We start from the raw sequence: 27,195 nt of genomic DNA on the forward strand, positions 1-27,195 counted from the left end.
GCCGGGGGCGGCGGCGGGGCGGGGCGGGGCGGGACGGCGCGGGACGGCGCGAGCGCCACCTCAGCTCGGCCCGGGGCAGGCGGGGGCGGGGCGAGCTCTGTCAGGGGCGGGGCTGGCCGCCTGGCCGCCGCGCCGCCTCAGCGCTCCGCACCCGCTTTCGCCACAGGGCCGGAGACCATGGGGAAGCTGGTGGTGCTGACCCTGCTGGGCGCCGGCCTGGCACTAATAGGGGAGAGGTTAGTGGCGTTTAGGTGAGTTGGCATCTTTTGGGGAGCGTCCTCGGCTCTTTCTCTCTTCTTCCAAGTTGGGTTAAGGGCTGTCCCGCGCCGCCTTCCTAGCCCGGTGGGAGCGAGCAGTCTGGGGACCCCTCTCCTCAGCTCCACCTAGCAAACTATCTTTAAAGAAGCAAAGGGATGTGGAAGGTGAGCTGACTTCTTGCCTTGCCTAAGATGGTGGGGCAGAAATGGTTTATTTTCTGAAAGTCTTGCCCCCCACCCACTTCCCCCAGGTCGCCCTCAGCATTCTGCTCCTGAACAAACTAACTCTGTTGGAAGCCCTGGACTTGGGGGAGGGGACCAGGCTACCGGGCTGGATGTTTATTGCTGACCCAGAGGCTGCCCAAGGTCAGTCAGTTCAACGTTGAGGAGTACTGGGTTACGGACGGAACTCGGCACATTAAAAGAGTTAGCCGAACAGCAGGGAAAGGAGCTGAAACCTGCAGGGGGTAGCTGGCATTTTGTAGGTACCTGACCTGACCTTTTGAAGTGGAAGATCTGGGGGTAATAGCCATCCCAGAAATAATCTCGGGAAAAGTCAATACTGGGCTGGTAAGAAGACATGTTAGGTGATGGTATGCATTTCTGAGTGGATCTATTGGTCCCTGCTTGCCCTTCAGTTGTCTGAGTTTTTATTTATTTCTCTAAGCAGAAGCTGATCTCCCCCGAGTTCACGTCTAGAATCTACGCATGATCCTGGTGCCTTTTGATAATACTTTCTAGTTCAGCTTGACAAAGTTTATTGCTACACTTTCTCCCAGTGCACCCAAATGACAGAATCATAAAACAATAATAACTATAAACCAGATCTAAGGAGTATTTTTTTTTAAAGTGACAATAAGATAACTCTAAGTGTAGAGTCTTCCTGAATATAGTTTAATAAAAATGTAAAATTGCCCCTGGTATTTAGTAGTATGTTTCACTGTGGAAACAAGAACACTATATTCAAAAATAATTTGGCAAATTGTTTAAATTGTGGTCAGTTTAATGAATTTACATACTTACAAAGTAAATTAGCGTACAATTTTTTTAAAATAATAAAGTTAAAGTAAAAGCTACAGCATTTACCTAATAGGAGACCCTGTTAAATTTGAGGAAAGCAGTTGTGGGCGGGGGTCAAAAGGCAAGACTATAGGGGGTTAAGGGGAAGTGCAGATTTATAATAGACAATACTTTAGCATATTAAATAATATTATTTTGTGCATTTAAATTAATGATATTTATTATTAAATAAATAAAATAGGCACATTGCCCACAATGTCCACATTATATAAATAAATGTAAGTAAAATGGGATCCCTACTTATTTATCATATCATCCATAAATGATGAGAAACAGAATTAATGAATATGAAGGTGATTAAAGACCACATTTAGACTTTGGTTTTGGATGTTGTGTGTTGACCTCCAGTGTTTTTGTCTTCTACAGACAAAGAATTAATGCATATCGAGAAGTGGAGCCAGTAGAACCCCAGAACTGCCACCTTATTGAGGGACTTGGTATGTATGTGACAGTACAGTTTCTTGGTCAGCATCCCCCTGACTGGGGCTGACAGCTAATTTAATTCATTTCTACTCCTTATACCCTCTGACTGGGGCTTCAGCCTCATCAGCTTTACACAACTGTCACTTCCTTCAAAATTGATCTGCAAACACTAAGAGGACTATGACTTGGCTCTTATTCTCAAGACTCTCACAACCTCCTGGGATGTATTTTTTTTAGTTAATCGAAAATCCATAGCTGGATCTCTAATCTCTCAAACTGCAGGCCTTCTTTTCCAGTCTGAAATCTTCTTTACACTTCCCTTAGATCCCCACCCATAACCAGCTCTTCTTCTAGACTTTTCCTAAGCATGGTACCCACATTCTCAAAGAGACTCAGTTCAAAATGTAGGAACCATTTGCTTTCCCCTTGTCCCTCACTGTTTCAGGTGAGACGTGTTGGCCTCCCCAGGCCCCCAACATGGGGCTGATCCCGTCTGACCTCTTACTTCCGAGACTGCTTATTCTGGCACCAAACCTTCCACTCTCCCTGACGATAGTACTAGAAAAAAAGATTCTAGCTAGATTCTGTTCACTGTTCTGGAAACTTGTTCTTTCATTTTCTCACCTTTGCTCATGAAATCACCTCCACTGATTTCTTCATCTCTACTTGCTGATATCAGCTGGAAATTCCTCTCCGACCTCTGAACTCGCGTGACACTCTGATTCACTTGTGACACCTACCACATGCAATATTCTCACTTTCTCTCACAGTCAGATTGTAAACCTCCTAGGGTCAAAGACTGTGATTTATTTCAGTTTGTGACAGGATGGCAGCATAGTTCATTGTGATATAAATGATATATAATATATAACTAAGATATGTTACTAATATATGTATTTTCCTGATAATGTATATATATATGTGATACGTATATATGTGTATATATTCTGTTACACATATATATGTATATATATATATCAGAAAAAAATAAGAGCCCTTTTGATTGTAGTTTTTTTCTTTTTTTCCCTCTCAGTTTCAAAAAAAGGAAAGAGAAGTAGCCCAGCCCTGTGCTCCCCAGTCTTAGACAAGGTCAATGCTGGGGGCTAGGAAGCAAAAGGAACTGAGGACAGACTCCTTCCTGACTCTGGGTTTCAAAAACCTGAGCTCCTTCAAGGGATTCTGATGGGGATGGGAGAAGAATATGTGGATTTTTTTGAATAACAGGGACCCTTGCCCCATTCTGGGGGAGGAGCAAGACCCACAAAGGAGTGCGACAAGGTATCTTTTGGGAGGCTGGATCCTTGGTGTGTGTGTGTCACAGCCTGAGCAAAGGTCATGTGCACGCACGCAGGGCATGGAAGAGGCAGAATGTTCTAAATTAAGGGACCATGTGGGCTTGGCAGTGAGTAGTTCAGTGGTGACTAGTGCAGAATAAAGGCCAGATGGGCTTCCCCAAATATTCTGCTTAGTTTTGAAATCCACCACCTATGATCTTTGCAGAACCCTGACAGAGAGACCCCCATAAGGATTCAGATTGAATTTCCCTCTAGTTTAGTGGAATGTAGACTCAGGGTCAGATTTAATTTGTTTTAGAAAATAAGGAAGTATGACATTCACTCATTTATTTACCCTCTTGTGGAGTAATATTCATGTTGAACACACCTACCTCTTTCAAAAGATAAGAGCCTGCCAAGTAATTTAGATGGATAATTAGACTCAAGAAGTTAAAACCAGAGCAGAAAAAAAAAACCACCACGTCTATTGGCATATGCACATTTTATATAGACAGAACTAAACAAATGGAATGATCATGGCTCATTTGTCAATAAAACAATATTGATTTACATCTAAAAATAATAATACTGCCTTATCAAGGGCCTAGCATCTATGAGCATTCTGCTGAGTCCTCTGCAAACATTTATGTCAACCACACAGCCGCCCTGTAAGGTGGGTGCAGCCATCTGTCGTTGAAGATTAAGAAACTGATACTCAAAAGAGTGAAGTTACCTGCCCAGTGGTCCAGAACTAGACGGTGATGTGCCTAGATTATGAGTCAGGGTGGTTTTCTTCCACGCCTTTGTACTCTGTGTTACGTAACATGGCCTTGTTTATCTACTGACAGCACATTTTGATTACACAACTTCAGGAAAGTGTGATGGCAGCAGAAAACAGAAAATCTGAGATGCGAAAAACATGAAATATTAATAAATAAGGTTGACCAAGATAAGGCAGGCTGGATATTTAAATAAAGCTCACTAATGTGATAATACTCTCCAAACTTAACTATTCAAGAGTGAACAGCTTCAGGAAGGAATGGACAACACTAAAGGATTGTAGGCAGGCTATGGTAGGCAGTAATAGAGCTGGGGAAAAAAATCTGATTTGCGCTTCCTTCAAGACCTAGAATTTTGTGGTTAATTTTGTTGGCAAAACAGACTCTTCCTCTTGTTGTTTTCCTTCCCTAGTATTCTTTCTGGGAAGAAAGGTTGAAAAGTGAAATAATTCTAACCTTCAGAAATCGTATTTCCAAGACCTTTTTGTGTGAAGTTTATCTTTTTTCCAAGGCATTGAGGGTCAGTGATTGTCTTAACCAGGAAGTATTTGGCTAATCAAAGATGCACTTGAAATATGAATAGCTTTGTTAGCTTGCCCTTGGCAGGATTATCAAGTATACAGATAGCCATTGTATGGGATTCTTCCTATTTTCCCATGCATCCCTTTTCCCCTCCAGTAGCTTCCCGTGTCTCCAGGATATGTTTCTGTTCCATGGTAGTTTCCATTTGGCTTTTAGCTGGCTGTCAGAACCTACTCTCCAAGATGTGAAATGAAGATAATATTAATTGTTAGTAATGTTTTGGTGTGACCCTTTCTCAGGATGTCTGTAAACAATGATCGGAGGCCAAAGAAATGAAGTTATGACAAGTAATAGGGTTGAGAGACTAAAAGGCAGTAGCTACCTATTTGTAAGACTGATTTTAGACTTAGCAGTGGGGTTTTACTGTTAGCTGTGCACAGGTTAATGAGTATGTGAGAGGACTCAGGGGACAGTGTCCTGGGGACTCTTATTCCCACTAGTGCCATTGTTGCTGAGATGCACTGGGTTATCATGCAGATGCAGTGTAGGTGGGGGAGGGGAGGGAAAGGAGGGTCAGGAATAATGTATATCAGCTGGTAATTCTCTTCCACATCTGAGTGCAAAACCCCAGCTTCCCTATGCTCTAGATGAAGCAAGTTAATAAAGACAAGCATAGCATCTCTGGAAAGTGCCCATTCCTGTTGCAGGTGAACTGCTGAAGTAGGTTAATGCTGTCATAGGAGATATGTGAGATGGTTTTTGGAAGATAAGAGAACCAAACCAGAGAGCATACAACTCAGGATATCTTCTACTCAGAAATTAACACTCAATCTCACTCCTGGGCATATATCTAGAGGGAACTCTATTTCGAAAAGATACATGCACCCCAATGTTCATAGCAGCACTGTATATAATACCCAAGACATGGAAGCAACCTAAATGCCCATCAACAGATGACTGGATAAAGAAGATGTGGTATATTTATACAATGGAATACTACTCAGCCATAACAAAGAATAAAACAATGCCATTTGCAGCAATATGAATGGACCTAGAGATCATCATTCTAAGTGACGTAAGCCAGAAAGAGAAAGAAAAATACCATATGATATCAGTCATAGGTAGAATCTAATAAAAGAAAAAAAAGAGGACACTAATGAACTCATCTACAAAATAGAAACAGACTCGCAGACATAGTAAACAATCTTATAGTTACCAGGGGAAAGGAGGTGGGAAGGGATAAATTTAGGAGTTTGAGATTTGCACCACATATATAAAAATAGATTAAAAAACATATTTCTTCTATATAGCACAGGGAACTATATTCAATATCTTGTAATGACCTTTAATGAAAAAGAATAGGAAAATGAATATGTGTATGGATATGCGTGACTGGGACTTTATGCTGTACACCAGAAATTGACATGTTATAACTGACTATATACTTCAGTCCAAAGAGATAGAGAGAGAGAAAGAAAGAAAGAAAAGAAAAGATAACAGTCACTTGTTAATACTATAACCTCAAGACAAGACAAACTTCCAGAAACTAAAGCAGTTTATCTTTTTTAGTCAGCCAACCAGCTTTTATTGAAAGATTCTACAGTGAAAAGGCAGGTAATATATTGTGTGCAAGGATACTATACTGAATAAAACCTGATCCTTGTTCCCAGGAACTTTACTTTCTAGTAGGAAATGAACAAATGAACAGAAGGTTGCAGTCCAAGTGTGGAAAACATCACAGTGGAGGGAGTCACAGGTGACCATATTAGTACATAAAATGGGTACTGGAACCAAGAGAGATTGAGAAGAGTGAGAGGGTAGCACCCAAGTCACCTCTAAGAGCCCATGATACTCAGCCAAGCGGAGGTGAGGGTGGTGTGGGAAAGTCGTGGGTTGCCAAGAAGCTGGGTAACAGCATGTGCTCCGGCATGCAGGTGAATAAGTCTGGCACATTTCAGGAACTGCTGCACACCTGGAATGAAGAGTGAAGAGTGGGAGCCATAAGACTTGAATTGAGGCTGGAGCCAAGATGTGGAGAATTTGGGATCTAGGCCAAGGAGCTTGGGATTTATACTGCCAGCCCTAGAGGACCTTTCAAGGGTGATAAGCAGGGGCATAATAAGGTCAACTTTCCATTTTAAAAAGATGACTGTCAGCAGTGCAGAGAATGTAGTGGAACAAAGTTGACCTATTAGGAAGCTATTCTAGAAATCCAGGAGAGAGTTCTAGAGTTTGAAAGACTCAGGATCAATTGGATTTGAGGAGTAAGGAAAAGAAAAGCATCAAAGATAACTCCAAGGTTCCTACTTTGGGTACTTGGGGGATGGAAGTGCCATCCATTGAAATAGAAATGTAGAAAATGGAGATTTAAGAGAGAAATTTCCAGATCAGTTTGAGACATGTCAAACATGAGAAATGAAAAAGCCAGGTAGAAGTGTCCCATATACAGGTGAATACAGGGGTCTAGAAATTGGGAGAAAAATTTGGGCTTGATTTAGAGATGGGAGAGTCAAGGGCATGTGGGTGGAAGCTGAAGGCATGGCACTAGTGTGGATTATGCAGGGAGAATGGGTTCTTTGCCATGAGAAACAGCCAAGGTCAGGTGGAGCCTGGGGAGTAGCCACATCCAGGATAGAGGTGGGAAGGAGATTAGGGCAAAAGGAAACCAAGAAAGGGTGTTCAGAGAAAAAAGTGAGAGAAAAAATTTTTTCAAAAAACTTAACCACCCATATTCAATATGATTTTTTAAATTGCTTTATTCAATTTGCTGGATTCTCCCAATGTCTATGGTAGAAAAAGCACTAAATCTTTCAGGCCATCAAAATACCATATATAGGTAAATCTTGATTAGCTGGAATGCTTAGAAAATAGAAAGCTCTGATTAATTTAATTTTCAGGTAACTAGTTAGGGATTCGTTTCAAATTTCAGTGTAGTGAATGTGATTAAATCTTTCTCTGTCCTCTGTCCTGTTTTCAGTGCCTGTTGCTTATTATTCCATTGACTCAAATTTGTCTTTTCTTTGGCTTTGTTCTACTGTTCTTTCACCTGTTCTTCTCTATCCTCCCTTGATTGCCTTTGACATACTAGTAACCCATCACCCCAGGTAACCATTTTCCATGTGTTCCATTTACTGTAGCTCTGCAACAAGCCACCTCAAAACTTAGTAACTTAAAATGACAACAGTTATTTTGCCAATGAGTTTGCAGTTCTGGCAGGACTCTGTGGACACAGGCAGCTCATCTCTGTTCCATTTGCATCCACTAAGGTGACTTAAAAGGCTGGGAACTGAAGTCGTCTGAGACTCTTCCACGATCGTTCTCTACCTTGTATCTCCATAGTTTCTCCTCTGCAGCTTCAAAGTAGCCAGACTTCTTGCATTTAGGTTCAGGGATCCCAAGGTACATGTCTTGAGAGAGAGAGGAGAGAGCAATGGGAGATTTGGTTATGACTTTACTTTGTATGTCAGGTGTTATCACTTCCACTTCATTCTCTTTGTCAACGCAGTCACAAATGTCCAGCCAGGTTCAGGAGGAGAGAATACAGACCTCAACTCTTGATGGAAAAGTATGAACATCACATTTTAACAAAAGCATGTGGCTTTGATCCATAATGTTCCTACCATATTTGTAAATTACAGTTGGCCACAGTTGCCTTCACCCTCAGTGCTGCCTGCTTGGGACCACACCACATGTGGGTCTATCTCTCTACTGGGAACCATGCGATCCCCTGTTTCATCCTGTTCTCAGTCCTTTCTGATATGCTTCTTTCCATAGAAAAATGCTCACAGCCAGCCCTCAATGAGAAAGAGATCTGACTAAAATCTTTCAAATTCATTTATATTCAATAGTTCATCCTAAGACCTACTGCTTTTATAACAGAGAACAATTAGTAATTTCCCAATTTGATTGAAGAATAATAGATTTTTGTAGGCCTGAACAAGTTGGAGGAGAGAAATGCTTGGCAGACAGGCCTTTAAGAGACCTTCACAATGATGACTTTACAAATGTTATCACTTGGTCTGTATATCAATCTTCTGTGGGAAGTAAGGCTGAATCCCTCAGGACGTGCCCTAGGGGTTGTTATTTAAAGAATAAATCTAGTATATGACGTTATTTTATAGTCATTTGCCTTTGTCTCCTGAAAATGGACTTCTAAAAAGAGAATTTAGTATTTCAGGTGTCTGGCTCAGGTTTTACTGTAGAGTAGCATGCCTGTGGGATTCCTGACAGTTAATATAGTTTCCCAAGTAAATAGTTGAAAAAGTTAAGGTAGTTTCCAAAAGAAGTTCAAAATCTTGACTGTGTGTGAGATTTACTTTTTTTAAGCCTTCATACATGCATCTTTCTGATCCTTCACTTCTTTTGCAGAAAATGGTGCTGAAGATATTGACATTCTTCCTAGTGGGCTGGCTTTTATCTCCACTGTGAGTATTTTCCATGCCCCTCAGATGCTCACATCAATAGCTGTATAGACTGCACATTAATGCTGCCAACTAGAGCTGCCAGATGGACCCCTAAACACTCATCCCACCCATGGGTAAACCAGTCAACTGAAAAAGCCAAAAAGAACTCCGGAGGGCTAATTAGGACACCACAGGAATGCCCAGGCTTGCCTGCCCCATGGTGGGCAGCTAGCTCCCTGTCAGCAGTTACATGCCCAGTAGGGTCTCAATAAATGGATATTGAATTCCATTCGATTCCTAGACTAGGCTCCAGATCTGCTCTGCTGTTGGCTGCCCTCATCACTGCCCTACTGGCTGGGCCTTCATCTTCTCACTAACTAGCATTCCTCTCTTCAGGCCTGCCTGTGTTTGGGGCTCAGTAAATGTTTGTGGATTGAAATGTTAACCATGGTACTCAATTCAGAACCATGAGCATTTTCCATCTTGGGTTCCTTGCTGTTCAAAGAGAAGCTCTTTCAAAGAGAAGTAGGGGGAAACTGACATTTTATTACCAATACCACCTTCACAGGTTTGAGATGATCAGGAAGCTAGGCAAGGACTGAATGTCAATAAATTAAAATGTATATGTTGTGAAGATGTTGAAAATTATCGTGTACTTATTAAATGAACTGCAGTTTGGAATGGAACCTAGGATTTTGAAAAAAACTAGATTGACTGCATTTCCAATGTGAATTCTGATCACTGGAGTTGAGTATTTTAATATTCCATTTTGGCCAATAAAATACTACCAAATAACATAAATTTCAAAAATCTGTATCTTTTTGGCCAAAAAGGGGGCACATAAAATAATCCTTAATAGCCCTCATTTCTAAATTCTTAAGTATAATCAGGGTCTCATTTGGATCTTAAATTGCTGCTGGTGGTGGTATATGTGGGGGTGGGTGGGAGGAATTTTATTTCTTTAGTTTTCCTCCAAAACCAAAAGTAAAACAAAGCTGTCTAGAAACCTTTTTCTTCATTGGCTTAAATTATCTATTGTCAATTTAGATTTTCAATGTTATGCCAAATAGACCTTTAAAAAGAATTACTTATAGCTAGGAGATTTCTTTGCCATTAGGAAATAATATTTGTAGTTCCTACTATATGTTTCTTTTCTATTTTCACTAGAACTAAATGTTCTGAAGTCTTGCTATACAGAAAGTAGAGATTTTTATCACAAATAATTCCATGAGAAATGTTAGCTCTTCTTGTAAAATAATAAACAACTCATCCTTATAGAATAAGGATAATATTCTTTGCTTGTTTTTAATCTTTCTGTACTGTGATAAATTCAAGTCCTTGTTCTTGGTTCTTGCCATCCTAGAACATGTTTGGAAGCTGCTGATTTAGAAAGTAATTCTGTGCAAGAGATATTTTTAGTCTATTTAGTGGTGCAAGCAGGCTATTTGCGTCCTTACTTTGGAACTTGGCATGCTCTTTGCTGCAAGATTACTCTTCACATGTAACTCCTAGTTCTCTATGAGAGCTCGCTGTGGTGGCACTCAAATTCCTCAGGAAAATCTCTAACATTCTCTTTCTGGGCGAGGTGGCTCTTCTCTGGTCCCTTACATTCCCTGTGCTTAGGCTCTTAGATGCCACACTATGTCTGATGCGCTTGCTGCCTCCCTGGATTTCAGTCCTTTTGAGACTAGGACTTTGGCGTGTTTGTTGCCACACTTAGCACCTAACACACTACCTGACATACACAGGTGCTTGACTATTTACTGAGTGTATGTACTGGTGAATGAGGGCAGTGGGGGGAATTCAGAGCCTGTCCACACATACTTGTAGTCTATTGGTGGAAATGAGATGCCTGCACTTCTGGGTGATTTTCAGTGGTGAATGGTATCAAAAGAATTGCTTGCAATCACTTGCCCCAGATTTTTACTCACTACCTTAAACAGAAAACCAGGTGAGTATGAAGCCATTCCTTAGAAGAATTTCATTCATCATGACACATAATGTAGGCCAGGTTTGTCTGCCATGCCCCACCCTGAGTTCCCTATCAAATCATTTCCATTTCTACATCACCTGCCCTCACATTCCCCCAAGCCCCCGAGGTACTTGCTGTGGGGTCCTGCCTTGAGCTGCCTTCCTGAGCAATATTCTCTACTGTGAAGTCTGTCTTTATGGTGTGGCAGAAAGAGGCTGTACAATTAGTGGTCTGAGTTATTTAGACAATTCGCTTCTCTGAGCCTAATTTTCCTCACGTGAAAAGGGGAGATTTTCCTCAGATGAAAAAGAGAAGGATTAGATGTCTCTGACTTTTTTTTTTAACCTGTGCTGCCATTATCTGTGCCACAAGGCTTGATGACAGATTGACTGTAGAGGAAAGGGTAGACTTGGAGAGTGAATTTTATGGCCTGATATTATGGAGAGCAGGATTCCCTTAACTGAGAAGAAGCAAAGATTTGAGGAGAGAATGTTGATTTCAGTTTTGACCATTTGGTTGTGAGCTGCCCTTAGGAAGAACCCGAGATGCAAGCTAGGGCTCCAGAGAGAGGTTCCAGGAAAATGTGCAGATTTGAAAATTACTGGTATTGAAGAAATACCTGAAACTTTATGAATAAGATGTATAAGGAAAGAGTATAGAATGAGAAGGAAAGAAGGATGGATGAGGACAAAAGGAGGAAAACTCATGAAGAGAAGCAGGAATTCTTTCTGGAAATCCTACTTTCTAACTTTTTGACAAGAAAAAATCTTCTATCGTAGTGTCAAATGCCACACAGATACAAATAAGGAAATGTAGAAGGGTTATCAAGTGAGACATTTTGGAGGCCAATGATATGACCTTTAATGGAGGCATTTCTATAAACTGGTAGAATACTGGCTCCAGGGAATTAAGAGTTGGAGCAATTCAAATCAGACAACGGGTCAAGTGATGTTTCTAAGAAATTTGACAGTTAAGGGAAGGTGAGAAAAATGCCTGGTTGAAGAAGTAGTAAAGTTGGAGAAGATTTGTAGCAAGGAAGGAGAAATGAGCACTTTTTCAGGCAAAAGAAGAGGGCATTTATGAAGAATGAGTGGTAAAGCAAGTGAAAGAGGATATGATTTCTAAAGATAGGCCCTAGGGAACAGGGAACCAAATAAACTAGTGTTGGAGTCAACTTAAGAACAGAAGAAGGATACCCTTCCCTTAAGAAAAGATGGAGAAAGGAAGAGCATTGATAAAACTGAAGAATCAATAAGAGGAAATTCATGTTGAATGGTGTGGGGTTTTTCTCCAGAGAAACAGGAGGTGAAGTTATCCATTGAGAATAGAGGACGATGGTGTGGGCTCTGGCAGATAATGAAATAAATTTAGAATAGATACTTGGAGATATGCAATAGATTACCTGTTAGAATGAACACAGATATTGACAAATGGTATTGAGTTGTTGAAGTTGGGAGGATAACTTTGCAGTGTTTTTCAAACTGATTTTAGACTAGCCCTACATAAGAGCTAGAACAGGCCTAAGGGACTTTCCAGGGAATTTGATAAGGAAGCAGTAAGTGAAGAGTTCAGTGTCCTTAGAAGACGGGCTCTTGACTTATGATGGCAGATTCAAGGTCTGGCAGATGTTTGTGTCTCAGGGCATGAGGGTCTCTCCTCTAGCTGTGGTGGCTCAAGAAAAGGGAATAGCTCTTCCTTGGATGAGTTTCATCGGTGCCCCTGCTGTCTATGGGAAAGTGAGTTTTCCCATAAGATTTAGGCATAGAAGAACTGTTCTAAGAAAAGCTTGCCGATATAGGTGGGGTTGTTTGAAACTGAAAATTGACTCCCTCAGGGGTAGGCAGTGGAAGGGCCAAGGATAGTATAATTATAAGTGTGTATGTGTGTGTTTATAAGAAAGAAAGGGGAGGGGGGAGACAGGGAGAAGGTAGAGTAGGAAGAAGGAAGACGGAGGAAGATAAAGAGAGAATTTAAATTGATTATAAATGGAAATGGGGATATAAGAAAAGACGCAAGGTTGTTGATACTGAGTGATGGGAAATGGATACAGAGAGGAAGTGGGCTGAGTTTTGTAACTGGTGTAAAGTAAACCGACCCCAAGTTTTGACACAGTGACCTGGGATGCAGCCAAGACCCAGTACGTGCAGCATGCCTGTTATTGGTTGATAAACACTTGGTCCTTGCAATAGAAAGAGCCACTCTCCAAGTTATACTGGAATGAACTTTTTGCAATATTTGGAGAAAAGGATTCACATCCAAATCTTCAGACATATCTATAGAAACAAAATAGGTCAGAAATAGTCAACTCTATGAAACTGGTTCCACTATGTTAATTCTTAGCTGATTCTGCTCTTTGTCACTACATAATATAATGGATGTAAGAGTGGGAGAATGCAATGGAACTATGTACCCCTCTCTCTGCTTTGAGGAAGGTTACTTATAGAATATCAGGACTAGAAAGAATCTGAGCAATCACATATTTTAACTTCCTCATTTTATAAATGAGGAACTGGAAGCACAGGCAGGCCAAGGGACGCCAACAAAGTCACACAGCTTAGTCTTTTTTTTGGCTTAGCCCCTTCTCTCTATATTAAAAGTTGAATATAGGATCATCCCGTATTCCCATTCTCATTCCAATGGCTCAGATCGCATTGGTAATCCCTCCTGACAGAACCCAATAGAGTGAAAAATCCCCCAAATCCAAAAGAAATTTAGAGCTTTAAACATTTCTGTTAGGCCTTGAGATTTTAGCTTTCATATGAAACTTTGTTTTGATATTATATATGTGCATCCTTATTCTCTATTTTTAAAAGGGATTAAAATATCCAGGTATGCCAGACTTTGCACCAGATGAGCCAGGACAAATCTTCTTGATGGATCTCAATGAGCAAAACCCAAGGGTCCAGTCACTAAACATCAGTGATGGGTTTGACAGAGCATCATTTAATCCACATGGAATCAGTACTTTCATCGACAAAGGTAAAGCTTGAATGCTTAAGAATAAGGGGGAAATGACAGAAATACAAATGACTCATCCTCAACTACTCAACATGTATGTGAAATGAGGGAAGATGCTATTTTACCCTAAGGATGTATATTTGTAAGATAATAAATGTGTATCAAAACATTTTTTAAAATCACATTTAAAGAAAGGAGACTAGACTGTGGTCACACCCTTTTTCTCCTACCCACCTTTCTTCTCATTTGACCATCAAAACCAGTTTAAATATTGTTCTCAGAAATCTAACATATGAACTAAAGGCTCTTTGAAAATAATCATGTGACATTAAAAAACAACATAAAAGAAAGCAATAGATAAACATCCATCAAAATTAAAAACTTCAAAAGACACCATCAAGAATGTGAAAAAACCCAAACAATAAGAGACAATATTTGCAAATCCGATATCTGATAAGAGGCTTGTATCCAGAATATATAAATAATTCTTACAGCTGAACAACAAAAATACCAATAACCCAATTAAAAAATGGACAAAGGATCCTAGTAGACATCTTTCCAAAGAGATATGCAAATTGCCTATAAATACATGAAAAGATACTGAATATCTTTGGTTTGATTAGGGAAATGCAAATAAAAACCATCACAAGTTACTACTTCACACACACTAGGGTAGCTGTAATAAAAAAAAAAACAGACAATAAAAAATGTTGGCAAAGATGTAGAGAAATTGGCATTCTCACACTTTGCTGGTAGGATTGGGTGCAGACACTTTTGAAAGCAGTATGGTAGTTCCTCCAAATGTTAAATATAGAGTTACTGTATGATGCAGAAATTCTACTCCTTGGTGTGTATCCAAGAGAACTGAAACTATAGGTCCATGCAAAAACTTACACACCAGTGTTCATAGCAGCGCTCCTAATAACCAAAAGGTGAAAATAATCCAGACTCCCATGAAATGATGAACGCATAAACAAAAGGTGGTAAGTTTATACAGTGGAACGTTGTTCAGCAATAAAAAGAAATGAAGTACTGATGTGTGCTAGACGGATGAACATGGGTGAACCTTGAAAACATTATCCTAAGTGAAAGAATTCAGTCACTATGGCCACATTTTGTATGATTACATTTTTGTTTAGTGTCTAGATTAGGCAAATTTATAGAGACAAAAAGTAGATTAGTGGTTGGCAGGGACTTGGGGAGTGGGGAATGGGGAGTGGTGGCTGATGGATATGGGGTTTCTTTTCGGGGTGGTGGAAATGTTCTGGAACTAGATAGTGGTTATGGTTGCACAGCTCTGTGAATACACTAAAACCCCCTAAATTGTACATTTTTAAAGTGTGAGTTTAATGGCAAGTGAAATATCTCAAAAAAGCTGTTATAAAAAACAAAAACAGTTATTAATACATTGTATATGCTTTACATTTTTTCCAATATTATTTTTTACTTTATAGTTTATCATTTCAGGCTAAACTTAATTTTTAAATATTCGTGGGTCCATAGATCATGCAGAAATAAGAACAGTGAAACCTCACTAATAGTAGCTCCATGAAGGGAAGGCCAAATGGAAGTGTTGCAATTTAGAATTGTTAAAGAAATTTTTAAAGAAATTTTTAAAGAATTTTTAAAGAAATGGTGTTTTAATTCTTCCAAATACACAGCAAAGTTACCATGCATTGTTGAGTATAAATTTGCAGAGTGATTTCAATGAAAAAAGGAATGATTAATAATTATTTCAATCTACTTATCCAGTCAATCTGTGTTTAATTCCTTTGGTCTGCACCAACACAGGCTTCTTTACTTTTAAATAAGTGGATACTTTTCAAAATGCTTGAATACTATTTTACTAAGTAGGTTAAATATTCTCCTGGAATCTAATATATGCTGTTTATTTGCTTAGCAAGCCCTTCTTTAAAAGATAATAGTACCTAACAGTTTTGTATTGCTTTACAATTTACAAAGCATTTTCATATGTAATTTATTTATTCCTCAGAATAAAACCCTGGGCCCAGCCTTGACTCTCCCTCTCTCCTCGCCCCATTCAGTCAACTAGTTACAATGTTCTGTCCAATTTACCCCTCAAATATATCTCTAAGCTCATCATCTTGCTCCATCCTCACTGTACCATCCACTCCAAGTCCCCAGTGTGTCTTTCCTGGATTCTACAGTGCTCTTTCCCTCTTACACCACCAATCCATTTTAATAAGCAAGCCTGATTTTTTTATGTAAATCTGATCATGTCACTCCCTTCTAAAAATTATCCGTATTGTTCCTATTACTCTGAAGATAAACCCTAAATCTCCAGAGTGGCCTGACTTCCTAGGCGCTACCCTCCCCACACCTTCTGGCATCTGGGTACTCTCACCAGCCTCACTGGACACCATTGTCTGCCTGACTCTCTGAACCAGCCACACTGGATTTCCTTTGGCCTTATATAATGCTACATGCCTCAGGGCCTTTGCATCTGTGTTCCCTCTGCCTGGAACTTCTGGCTTCTTCTTCCTTATCATTCAGACCTCAGCTTAAATGTCACCTCTCAGAGAAGTCTTCCCACCATCTCATTTCAGGATGTGAACCTTGTTATATTTCTTCCAATATACTTTTCTTTCAGCACTCATCAAAATGGTAATTAATGCTTTTTATTAATGTCAAAAGATAACAACCTTCTTTCCCTCTCCCACTGTTGCCCTATAGAGAACTCCTTCTCATCTCTAGATCCAAGCTTAACTGTCACTTTTCAAGTGCATGCAACTCCATGAAGAAGGCATGTCTCCCCACTACCATTTACTCTTATTTACTAATTATTTTCTCTCTGTTTTATTCTCTAGAACAATGTGACTTGTTTATTGTTGGATTCTAAGAGTCTGGAACAGTATTTGCTGCAAATTAGGGGCTCTATGAACATGTGTTAAATAAATGAATGAATGAACGCTACAAGACAGGCAGGGCAGATATTAATACTCAGTTTTATAGATGGTGAAATGGAGTTCAGAGAAATGTGGTGCAATGTGACTTCATTTCTATCATTAGGAAATGGCACTAGAAATAGAACCCAAGTTGTCTTACTTCTAATCCTACGTCCTTTACTCAGGTGAAATTTGTGCTCCTGGCTCTGTTTAAATAATTTTAGTCACCACCTTTTTGCCTGACATCCAACTAGACTTATCATGCTCTATTGGAGAGAGTGTAATGAGTGATCAGATTAACCTGGAGCTATTTTATTGCATGGGATGGTGTTAGAGGTAGAGTCTGTTGGGGAGAAGGGGATAGAGGCGTTGAGGATTGTTTTGGGGTTTTTGTTTGTTTGTTTTTGGTTTTGAGATGGGATCTGTTTACAAATTAACCCTCAGGCATATAATCAGGCTTTCAGAAGTTGAGTATATTATGATTGACATCTTATTGTTAGTGATCTCCATTAATTATATATTTAATTCATAAGGCCAAAACATTACACATAAATTGGCATGAATGAGAAGGCACAGAACAAGTCTTCTCCGCAAGCATCTCTTACATGAAAAGAGGTCTTAAGAAGAGCGTAAAGCCAGGGCAGCATGTATATTTTTCATGCTGTGTCCAGCATGAATGTCTGGTTGAAGGGCCATTTGGGAGCTAAATCCTACTCCAGTTCTGCTTGCCAGGTCCCTGGAAAAGAGTTGACAGTTCCTGGAACAGAATTGGGTCAGATCAAAAGACAGATTCGTTGGTGAGGGTGTCCTTTTCCTTAGTTTGGGTAAAGGTGCCTGCATGTTTTCAGGGGCCCTACGTATGAGTCCCACATCTCAGAGCTCCAGCTTGCACCATTGTATGACTGGAAACCCAATCAAGAAGGGCATCCGGGGAGGCAAATGCAGATCAAGCCTTGCAGTGGGAGCATGGGGTCAGGGTCTTTCAAACTCCAGAGCTCATCTGACCTAGCGCTCCTACTAGGTCAGGAAACAGTATTCTGAGATGCCAGAGTACTATCCCCAATCCTGTTTACAGCAGTTCACATTCCAGAATGAAAGCAGAGAGGTGAGCATTCCTTAGGTTGGTCAAACCTAGAATCAGCTAATCTATTTTCTCCTACATTCATATTTACATTCCATGTCTGTTGGGTTCACAAAAAACTAAATATCTTTACTGCAACCTCAGGTAGTCGACTTGTATCAGGGGTTCATACTCTAGCTGGGAAATGTTCTTTGAAGAATTTACATAGGCCTGACTCTTGAACATGTGTTGCAATGTAGGCAATTCCCACAGAAAAGAATTCTCAGCAAAGCTTTGCTTGCTTGTACCTACTTCTCTTGCTGAAGGGCCACCCTGAGAAACCACATCCGTGTTTATGCACCATTGTAGCTCTGTTTCTTCCTGTTAGCGAGGGTGTGCAGGTGAGACTGAAGAGGGCATTGCAGAAACCTCTGGGCTTGGCTCTGCCACTGGGTGGTGATGAAATTGCTGACAAGTCATTAACCTTCTGAGTGTCAGTTTCTTCAAGAAAATGGGGATTCTGGCATTGGTCTGACTTACTTATCAGATGGGTTGTGGGGATCAAATGCAAGATGTATAAGGAAAATCCTTGGACATGACCAAGTTCTACACTAAGTCTAATAATAATTGCAACAGAAGCAAACTTCTTGGAAATTATGCCTTTTTTCCACTTTAGACCAAACTGTGTATCTCTATGTTGTGAATCATCCCCACATGGATTCCACAGTGGAGATATTTAAATTTGAGGAACAGCAGCATTCTCTGGTACACCTGAAAACTATAAAACACAAACTTTTGAAAAGGTATGGAATTAAAATATTTTGCACTTCTGTTTATTTTACGCCTCTGTGGTGAGCTTTGTTTTCTTTAGTTCAGCAGGCTTTCTTAAACTTTTGTTTTGTAGCATTTTTTTCAAAGGCTTTCTAAAGGTTCCCATTGTGACACTGCCCAGCATCTCACTAGAAATTGCTGTATTTGGTATTGAATAGCTTTATAGTCTCCAACTTTTTGAAAGCATTTTAATCCCATAAAGGTGCTCAATTAGATTCCCAGCTCTAATTCCATCCTCTCTACCACAACAATGCAGTTCCTGCTCTTGGGTTCTTTAAACACCTACACCCTTTAGTTGTCCTGGTAGGTCGTGTTCTGAAAGCCATACCCACTGGCTGTTATAACCATCCTCCAGGCAGGCCATTCCTTTGTTCAATCAAAGTTTTAAAGTAGAATTTGAAAAAAAGGCCTGTAGGCACATATAAAAATTCACATTTATTAAGCACTGACCATGTGCTAGGCACTGTGCCAAAATACCTAATTCCATTCCATTCTCACAACTGCCTGTAGTAATAGGCCGGAGTAAACAGAGACTTAGAGCAGTTTGGGGTTAAGTGACTTGCCAAGTTACATAATTTGTAAGTGGCAGAACCAAGGTGTAAACCTAGATCCCTCTGAATTCAAAGCTGGGCTCTTAATCACTGAGATGAACATCATTCTTACTGTATTGAGGAAAACTAAGTTTACTGGCTAGGTTGTCTATTTCAAGCCTATAATAAGCAATAAAGAATCTTTTATAAAATGGACTTGATGCTGAAAGACCGGTTCTAAAACAGTGGAAGTTAACCTTTCCATGAGAAGAGCAGGGAAAGAAAAGAAAGGAAGTCCATCTTCTCTCCTTTGCTGTCTTTCTCAACAACCCGTATGAATTTCTCCCTGCAGAATTTGGGGGCAACAAAAGCAGAGGTAGAAGTTGGAGAAGTGGAAGTTGTTGACTTTCCACATGAGGCAGTGTGCTGGGCTCTGAGGCACAGTGGGGACCAGGACTGCTACGGGGTGACTGAGAAACTGGTGACAAGTCACTTAACCTGTGCTTCAGTGTTCCTTAGCAAAATGGGGATTCTCTCACTGGCCTGATGATGTGAGGATCAAATGCAGTAACACGACCCCATGGGAAGAGTTCCTCAGAAAGCACAGCCCCAGGGAAAAGTGAGACACAACTACCTTCTTAGGGAGCACCAGCCCAGGAAGCAGAAGGCAGAGACCAGCTTGAGGCAGGGATTGGGGGTGTTATGGGTTAAATGGTGTCCCCTCAAAAAGATAAGTTGAACTTTTAACCCCTTCTTTGGAAATAGGATCATTGCAGATATAATTAGTTAAGATGGGGTTATATTGGAGCAGGGTGGGCCTGTTGTCCTTGTAAGAAGACACACAGAGAGAACGCATGTGAAGACAGAGAGTGAGACTGGAGTGATGCATCTACAAACCAAGAACGCCTGGGGCTACCAGAAGCTGGAAGAGGCAAGGACAGATCCACCCGTAGAACCTCTAGAGGGAGCATGGCTCTATCAACAATTTGATTTCAGACTTCTGGCCTCCAGGACTATGAGACAATAAATTTCTATTGTCTTCAGCCACCCAGTTTGTGGTGCTTGTTACAGCAGCCCTTGGAAACTCATACGGGAGAGAGTCTATAGCAAATGCATTAGGAAGCCAGCCATTGTTAAGTGCAACTGACTACTTGAAATCATGGGATTGTCCTCCAACAAGAAACAGAAACCTCATTTCAGGACAATCTGGCCCAGATAAGAAAGGGAGAAGAGTTTATCTCTCAGCCCCATTTCCCATTAGTCAAAGGTTTGCCTCAAGGTGTGTGAACTCCTGCACATACCTGGCTGCAGAGTAAACTGGTGATGCAAGGTAAACTGGTGATATCCTGTGCTATGATGTCGACATGGAAGCCTGGAAGTGGGAGCAACAGGCCCATAACAGACATGAGCTAATGTGCTATAAGGTTGCATTGTGGAAAGTCTGCCAGATCCCATGCACACTGGAACAGGGCAGGTGTGGCTTTGAGGATCTAAAGAGGACCCTGAGAGGTACCTTGATTATACACATTGACCAGGCATTTCAAGAGGGTAGAACAAGGTACTATGGAACAAATTATAAGGGAATTTAATTTAATCTATGCCGCCAGGCAATAATTTTTGGAAGGAGGAATGCCTAAGCTGAACCTTAGGCAAAGAAAAGTAGCCTAATGACCTTGGAAAAGGCATTGTACATCAAAACCTCAAAGTATTTCCTAATTCATCCAAATTTTTCTTTCCTAAGTTAAATTTTAAAAGTTCAATCTTTTTAAATATTTTTTGTCAAGTCACCATTTTTTTCTTTTCCAAAATGGAAATGACTGTTTTAATTGTTGTCAGAGTAAGATTTGCTTCATTTAAAAATTCTAATGGTACTGAAGAACGTAAATAAGAAAGAATAACACTCATTGTCCCACCTACACAGAGAAAACATAAAGGTCAGGCTGAACTGGGTCATGCTACAATAACAGAAAAGAAAAACCCTCACATTGTTAATGGCTCAAAACCACAAAGTTTTGTTTCATTTTCTCACTCATGCTGCATATCCAGTGTAGGTGATTCAGGCACTCAATGTTATGTTGTCCTCATGTAGGGCTCTAAAAGGATGACAATCTATTATCAGAAAAGTTGCTGGTTACTGTGGAAAGCTGAGGGAAGGATGGTGGATCTTGTACTGGCTCTTAAAGTCTCCCATCTGGGAAGCCACACACATTACTTCATTTCCTTGGCCAATGCAAGTCACATGGCTGTACCTAACTCAAGGGGCACAGAGAAGCCTAGTCAAGAAGGAAGAGATGCAGAACTGTTGGTGAGCTGCACTATGGCCAACATGACAACTATCATTAACATTTATGAGCCAACAGACTTAGATTTGAGGCTTATTTGTATATTTGTTCATTTTCGCTGACTTCTGTGGAAGGGAGGAGTGAGAAAATAAATGACTAAAAGAAAATCCATCAGGACAATGAAAAATCATGTATTTTCTACGGAAATTTTAATCCATACTAATTTGTGTATACTGTTTCAAACTGATGAACTTATTGATCTTTGAGATTTAATGATTTTTTAATAGTCTATGAAGTTTCTCTCTCTCTCTCTTTTTTCATTTTAGTGTGAATGACATTGTGGTTCTTGGAGCAGAGCAGTTCTATGCTACCAGAGACCACTATTTTACCAACTTCTTCTTGGCACAGCTAGAGATGTTCCTGGACCTTTGCTGGACTTCTGTTCTTTTCTACAGTCCAAGAGAGGTTAAAGTGGTGGCCAAAGGATTTAGTTCTGCCAATGGGATCACAGTCTCACCAGACAAGAAGTAAGCTATTTTATAAATTTTCAACCCTTTTCCCTTGACATTTTACTGGACTCCCTAAAGAACTGGTTACTTCTTGAGGCTTAAATAATCAACAGATGTGTGGAGGGAGCCCATGTGGCCAGGGTTCACACTAAACATGTGATCTTAAGCCAACCATTGCCCTCTCGCGCTTCAGGCTGCCCCAGTGAAATGACGGATTTGGACTCAAGGATATGAGGTTCTTGTTCCAAATCCTTATGTGACTAAAAAGGAGAAAAAATGCACAGTACATCTCCCCTTATGAGGCTAGAAGGTCTTTAACTACTTTACTTATACAATGACTCAAAAGTTCTCATTAGATGGGGAGACCCAACTTAGATTGGGCATTGTGATTGTGTAAGTACAGCAGACTGTTCTATGAGAAAACACTATTTTATGCAGCATGAAATTTTATGAGAAACATTCTTTACAGTGTTTTAAAATGAAAGGTTTTTTAAAAATAAAAGTACCATGAATATTGACATGGAAATGGGAGATAATAAACAGAGATGATTCCTGTAGAAAATGACTCTAAGTGTTCTTCTTTTTAAAAATGATTGTGATTCAGCTTTATGGTCATCTGATACTAGTTTTTGGAAGAATAGACTCTTTTGGCCATATAAGAGGTCCACTTACCCACTGGCCTCCATTCAATTTAAAGAATAAAGTGTGACTCCTAAGTAATGAGACTGAGTTTATATGTCATCTAGAAATACCAATTCCATTACTTTATGGTGATATCTCATAGTCAAAGCTTATTTAAAGCACTTCAAGCGTATTAAAAATACCATTCCATTATCTTCCTTTACTGTGGTTTAGAAAAACATTTCAGTGGCACTTTGACTTATCCGTGAATTTTTATACCTCTTCTCCAAAATGAAAGTTTGTGTCATCTCTCATAACTACTTGCTTAAATGTAAATGTTATTTACTTCAAAGGTATATCTATGTAGCTGATGTATTGGCTAAGAACATTCATGTAATGGAAAAACATGACAACTGGGATTTAACTCAATTGAAGGTAAAAGAACCCTGGCTTCCCACACAACCTGTTCTATTATCTTAGCTCCTAAACTTGGCCTGGCTATGTGCTTCTTAAACGAAGGAAACATGACCATTTTAAAAGAATGTTGGTGAGATTATGTTTGCACTTCTAAAATTCAGTAGCAAAGCCCCTTAAAAATACCTTCAGGAGTCAGAAGTAGGTGGTGGGAGGGAGGAGGTAGGGAAAAAAGTCAAAACAATGTCTTCATTACTTCCTCTTTGTTGGAAGGTCATACAGTTGAGCACCTTAGTGGATAACTTAACTGTTGATCCTGACACGGGAGACATTTTGGCAGGATGCCATCCTAATGCCAACAAGCTGCTGAGCTATAACCCTGAGGATCCTCCAGGGTCAGAAGTAAGTTCTTATAATTCTCTGAGCTCACAGGAAAAGCTACAAGAACAAACATTGTTGAGGTGACTTGGGAGAATTTAGCAGGTCATATATGATGTTCCAGAACTGAACAACTCTACAAATGGAAAGAGTAGAGATTTGGGGCAGGATGGGGAGAAACAGCCCATGACCCTTTCAAGTCACCAGGTGCCAGTTTAACATCAGTGCTAAACAACACATCCCATCCTTGCAAAGGCTATACTTGTTATTGGGAATAATAGGAAAATATGAGCTTGATTATTCCTGTTGACCCAGATTACCATATGATATTTCCAATAAGGATGTAGGCTCTGAGCAGGCCCTTAGGCAAAGGGGGAGCCCTAACCATCTTTCACACTGCCCAATAGGAAGCTCAAATGAAAGGGTTTCAAAGACTGAAATCTCGAAATAAAATTAGTTTTTGCCAGCAGGTTCTAATATATATGATAGTGTTGAAGGATGTATCATTTTTAAGATGTTATTTGTGTTATTTAAAATCTCTTCTAAAAACAATAGCATATGCCGTTGAGTTTTCTATGGCATTAAAGACGGAAAGCATTGCAATTTCTACAGCACTTCAAGTTTAAGAATAAAAAAATCTCTAGTGAATTTAAATACAGATATAAATTCTTGGCACACATACTCTGAGAGATTTATTTACAAATATTTATTGAGCACTTATAATGTGCCAGACTTTGTTCTAATGCTTAGGATATATCAGAAAACAAAACATACAAAGATCCCTGCTCTTAGGGTAGGGGACAGACAATAAACATTACATATAAGAAATAAGTAAATTATGAAGTAAGTTTGAAGGTGGGAAGTGCTATGGGAAGTAAAAGCATAACAGTGAAAAGGGATCAGGATTGCTGTGAACAGGGAGATGGCAGGTCTTGGTAAACCCAGAGATCAGGATATTTCATTGAGAAGGTCAGGTATGAATAAAGATGGAATGTTTGAATGTAGGTTTGAGGAGTTGGGAAATTGAGATTCAAATCCTACCCTGGTAATTGGCCCAGTGGGTAAAGTAGAACATATAGTTATTCTGCTTCTAAGATTACTGTTCTTCAGTTAAAAAAAAAAAATCAAAAGATATAAACAGAAATAAAAGTCCTACCCAAGCCTAAAGCCTGAAGAATTGTTACCCTAAGCTAGCAAGGTACTCTTGTCTCAGATATGTGCCCCCAAAAATGACACATACAACTTTTCTACAAATGCCCAATAACATCATCTGCTTTAAGAGAATGAACATATGACCTATAGGATGATTTGAAAATTGTTTAGGCTCTTTTTCATGTCTCCATTTTCAAATTTAATCATTTATTTCAGATAAGACTTCTTTCATCACAATCACCAACACCCTTTACTGTTGGTGGAGGCGAATGTTTTTTCCATGAGTTCCAAGCTTGAGTATTTTCATGTAACAAACCTGAGATAAAGTTGTAGGATCTTCCTTAAGATAAAAAAAACAAAACTCAGCTAAACTCCATTTTAGTAAGAGATGTCAGTATAACCTCATGACTCATGGATTTCTAATTGGTTTTCTTTCATTCCTACCATGTCCTGTTTGAGTGAACTTTGTCCAGGCTGTTTGGAAACCTGAACGCTTATATGTTTACTGATTAGCAAACTAAAGTGTGTTAATCCTGGGATCAATAACAGTACCAGGCAGTGATGTGTCAGACTGAATTCCAAAGTAGGCATTCTTTAGGCTTCCTAGCCGCTTCTCTAATGTGAAGGGGAAGGAGGGCTCCAGCTGTGACGGCTACCGTCCTACTGGTTACGGGTTGGGTTGGCTGGCTAACTGGGTGTACCCTCATCATTTTGTCCCCTGTTTCCCTCCCCACGCTGTACTCCTCGTCAAAGGGTCAGGGAGAGGAACAGTGTTTCGTCAAGAGGTAGGTAACAGCATCCACAGGTCTTACCTCTCTCTGCAGAGACACCTGTCACACTTGTGTAAACCAGCTGTTGAGAAATTTGTCTAATGTCAGATCACTAGTCCACTAGACTGACTAGGCATCATTAGGACATTAACACTTTCATCAGAAGAAGAAAAAAATGATTGGAGATGTACAGATTTTAGCTTCATTGACTTCTGAGAAATGTATTAGTCCTAGAGTACTTGGGAAGGAAAATGTCTGTGATGGCTGTTTGCTCACATAATCTACTAATGAATAACCTTTCTTGACAGGTACTTCGCATCCGGAATATTTTGTCTGAAAAGCCCGAGATAAGCACGGAGTATGCCAACAATGGCTCTGTGCTCCAGGGCTCCTCCGTGGCTTCTGTGTACCAAGGGAAACTTCTCATAGGCACCGTATTTCACAAAGCTCTGTACTGCGTACTCTAGACACCCATTATTTTGAAAAATCTACACATTTGGTAAAAGTAAACCCCTAATTATATGATAAGTGGAACTGTAAGTAAATGACAATGACAAAAATGTGTCTGGCTTTTCTCATTGGTAGACATAAAGAAGCAGAGAGATTATATAACGTCTAACTAATTGCAAGTCAAGTTAATGACAGTCCAACAAGAAGCCAAACCGCTCAGTTCTTTTAATATACGACCCCTAGTATTCTTGCTACAATAAGATGTGTGAGCTGTGATGACTGAGGTGTCCAGCTCACCTAGGGCTCCTTAGTAAATAACTTCCTACAAATGTGATGTTCTGAGCCTTCTGCAGTCCAGACCAGGAGAAAAGCTAACATTCAAATATTTACAATTCCCCTTCTCTTCCTGCAGTTACATGAGGCACAAACTGACAATCAAGTGCCCAGCTCATGGATAAAAGCAAGAATTGGCATCCTGAGACTGCCCAGAGCCCTCCTTAAACGTGCATTCTCCCAGTGCAGAAAACACAGGAAATCCTATTCTGGAAAATCTGATAAAGACAGACCACATCAGCTACTTTAAGGCAGGACAGGGCTGATCTGATCCTTTGTGATAGGTTTTTATTTGTAGTGAAATCTGTATCTGAAATTTTGTAATCAACTTGGCTCTGAACCCAAAGACAGGGTCATTATCTTTGGATGCTTTAACCTTGCTCTCCTGATTAATTCAATAAATGCTTATTAAGCAACATTCCATAGGCCCTAAAGAATCAGAAACAAATAACACAGTTCTGACTTGTAGTCTTGTCTTAAGGACCAACTCAACATTAATTTGATAAGAATGAATAGAAGTGTCTCTATCTTGGTCAAAAACCAGGTCAACCTTTAGCAAATCATTAGCGAGACAGTATACCCAAGTCCCCGACCCCCTTCCCTTTTTGTGACTTTTACTGGGAAGTGGTTGGTTGATTTTTTTTCCTCTTTTCTGGGGATGGGGTGTTGGCATGGCCTCTTTATTTCCTAAAGAATTTTGCTCAGTTGGATGTAAGTTTTGTTGAAAAGTTTTGTAGCCAGGTACGTTTCTACTATTTAGCCCATCTGACCCTTTTCTGATTTAGACAATAAGATTGTAGTTTTCACTGCTTTGGGGAGGAATGACTCAGCATAATGTTATAGTCAGTTCTCAGATTTTAAATTTCAAAAGCCTATCCATTAGTGGGACAGAGAAAAAAATAACTAAGAGCATAAATACAGTCAGTTTTGAAAAACGAGTCTTTTTTTCTGTCCCTAATCATTACAACACAGATTAGATAAAGTTTACCAGACTCAGAAGAACACAGAGAGCCAGAGATGGGAAACTTAAGGGTATTTAGATGCTGGCAGATCCCTGAGAATTTGCCTTGCCCTGCCTTCTCCCCAGGCCAATTTAGGAAAGGCTGCATGATAAAACCTCCTGAGAGATTTGGGGATCTCATTATTAGGGACCAATGTGTCCTTTCACAGTGAGGGGGTTTGGAAATTTACAGTGCTCTGAAGTCCCCCTTCGTGTAGACACTCCCAGCTTTTTTATCTTGAGCTTTTTCCCTCACTTGGCTTAGGAAGGAGAGGGATTGCCCCTCATAAT

The 27,195-nt window shown here is 40.0% G+C and overlaps 1 protein-coding gene across 2 annotated transcripts; it reads left to right on the forward strand.

The window, feature by feature from the left end:
- The first annotated feature begins 103 nt into the window (after nt 1–103).
- Nucleotides 104–25,683, forward strand: PON3 (paraoxonase 3). 2 transcript variants are annotated; one of them, XM_006178527.2, is made up of 9 exons: nt 104–251; nt 1,704–1,774; nt 8,704–8,759; nt 13,524–13,689; nt 18,311–18,437; nt 21,604–21,804; nt 22,761–22,842; nt 23,095–23,223; nt 25,430–25,683. In XM_006178527.2, the coding sequence occupies exons 1-9, from the start codon at nt 178–180 to the stop codon at nt 25,586–25,588; spliced, it is 1,065 nt and encodes a 354-aa protein (XP_006178589.2). In that variant the 5' UTR covers nt 104–177; the 3' UTR covers nt 25,589–25,683. The 2 variants fall into 2 exon arrangements, with proteins under 2 accessions (XP_006178589.2, XP_032339871.1); XM_032483980.1 differs by lacking the exon at nt 23,095–23,223.
- Nucleotides 25,684–27,195: the final 1,512 nt, after the last annotated feature.

Source organism: Camelus ferus, chromosome 7, assembly GCF_009834535.1.
Source record: "Camelus ferus isolate YT-003-E chromosome 7, BCGSAC_Cfer_1.0, whole genome shotgun sequence".
Lineage (NCBI taxonomy): Eukaryota > Metazoa > Chordata > Mammalia > Artiodactyla > Camelidae > Camelus > Camelus ferus.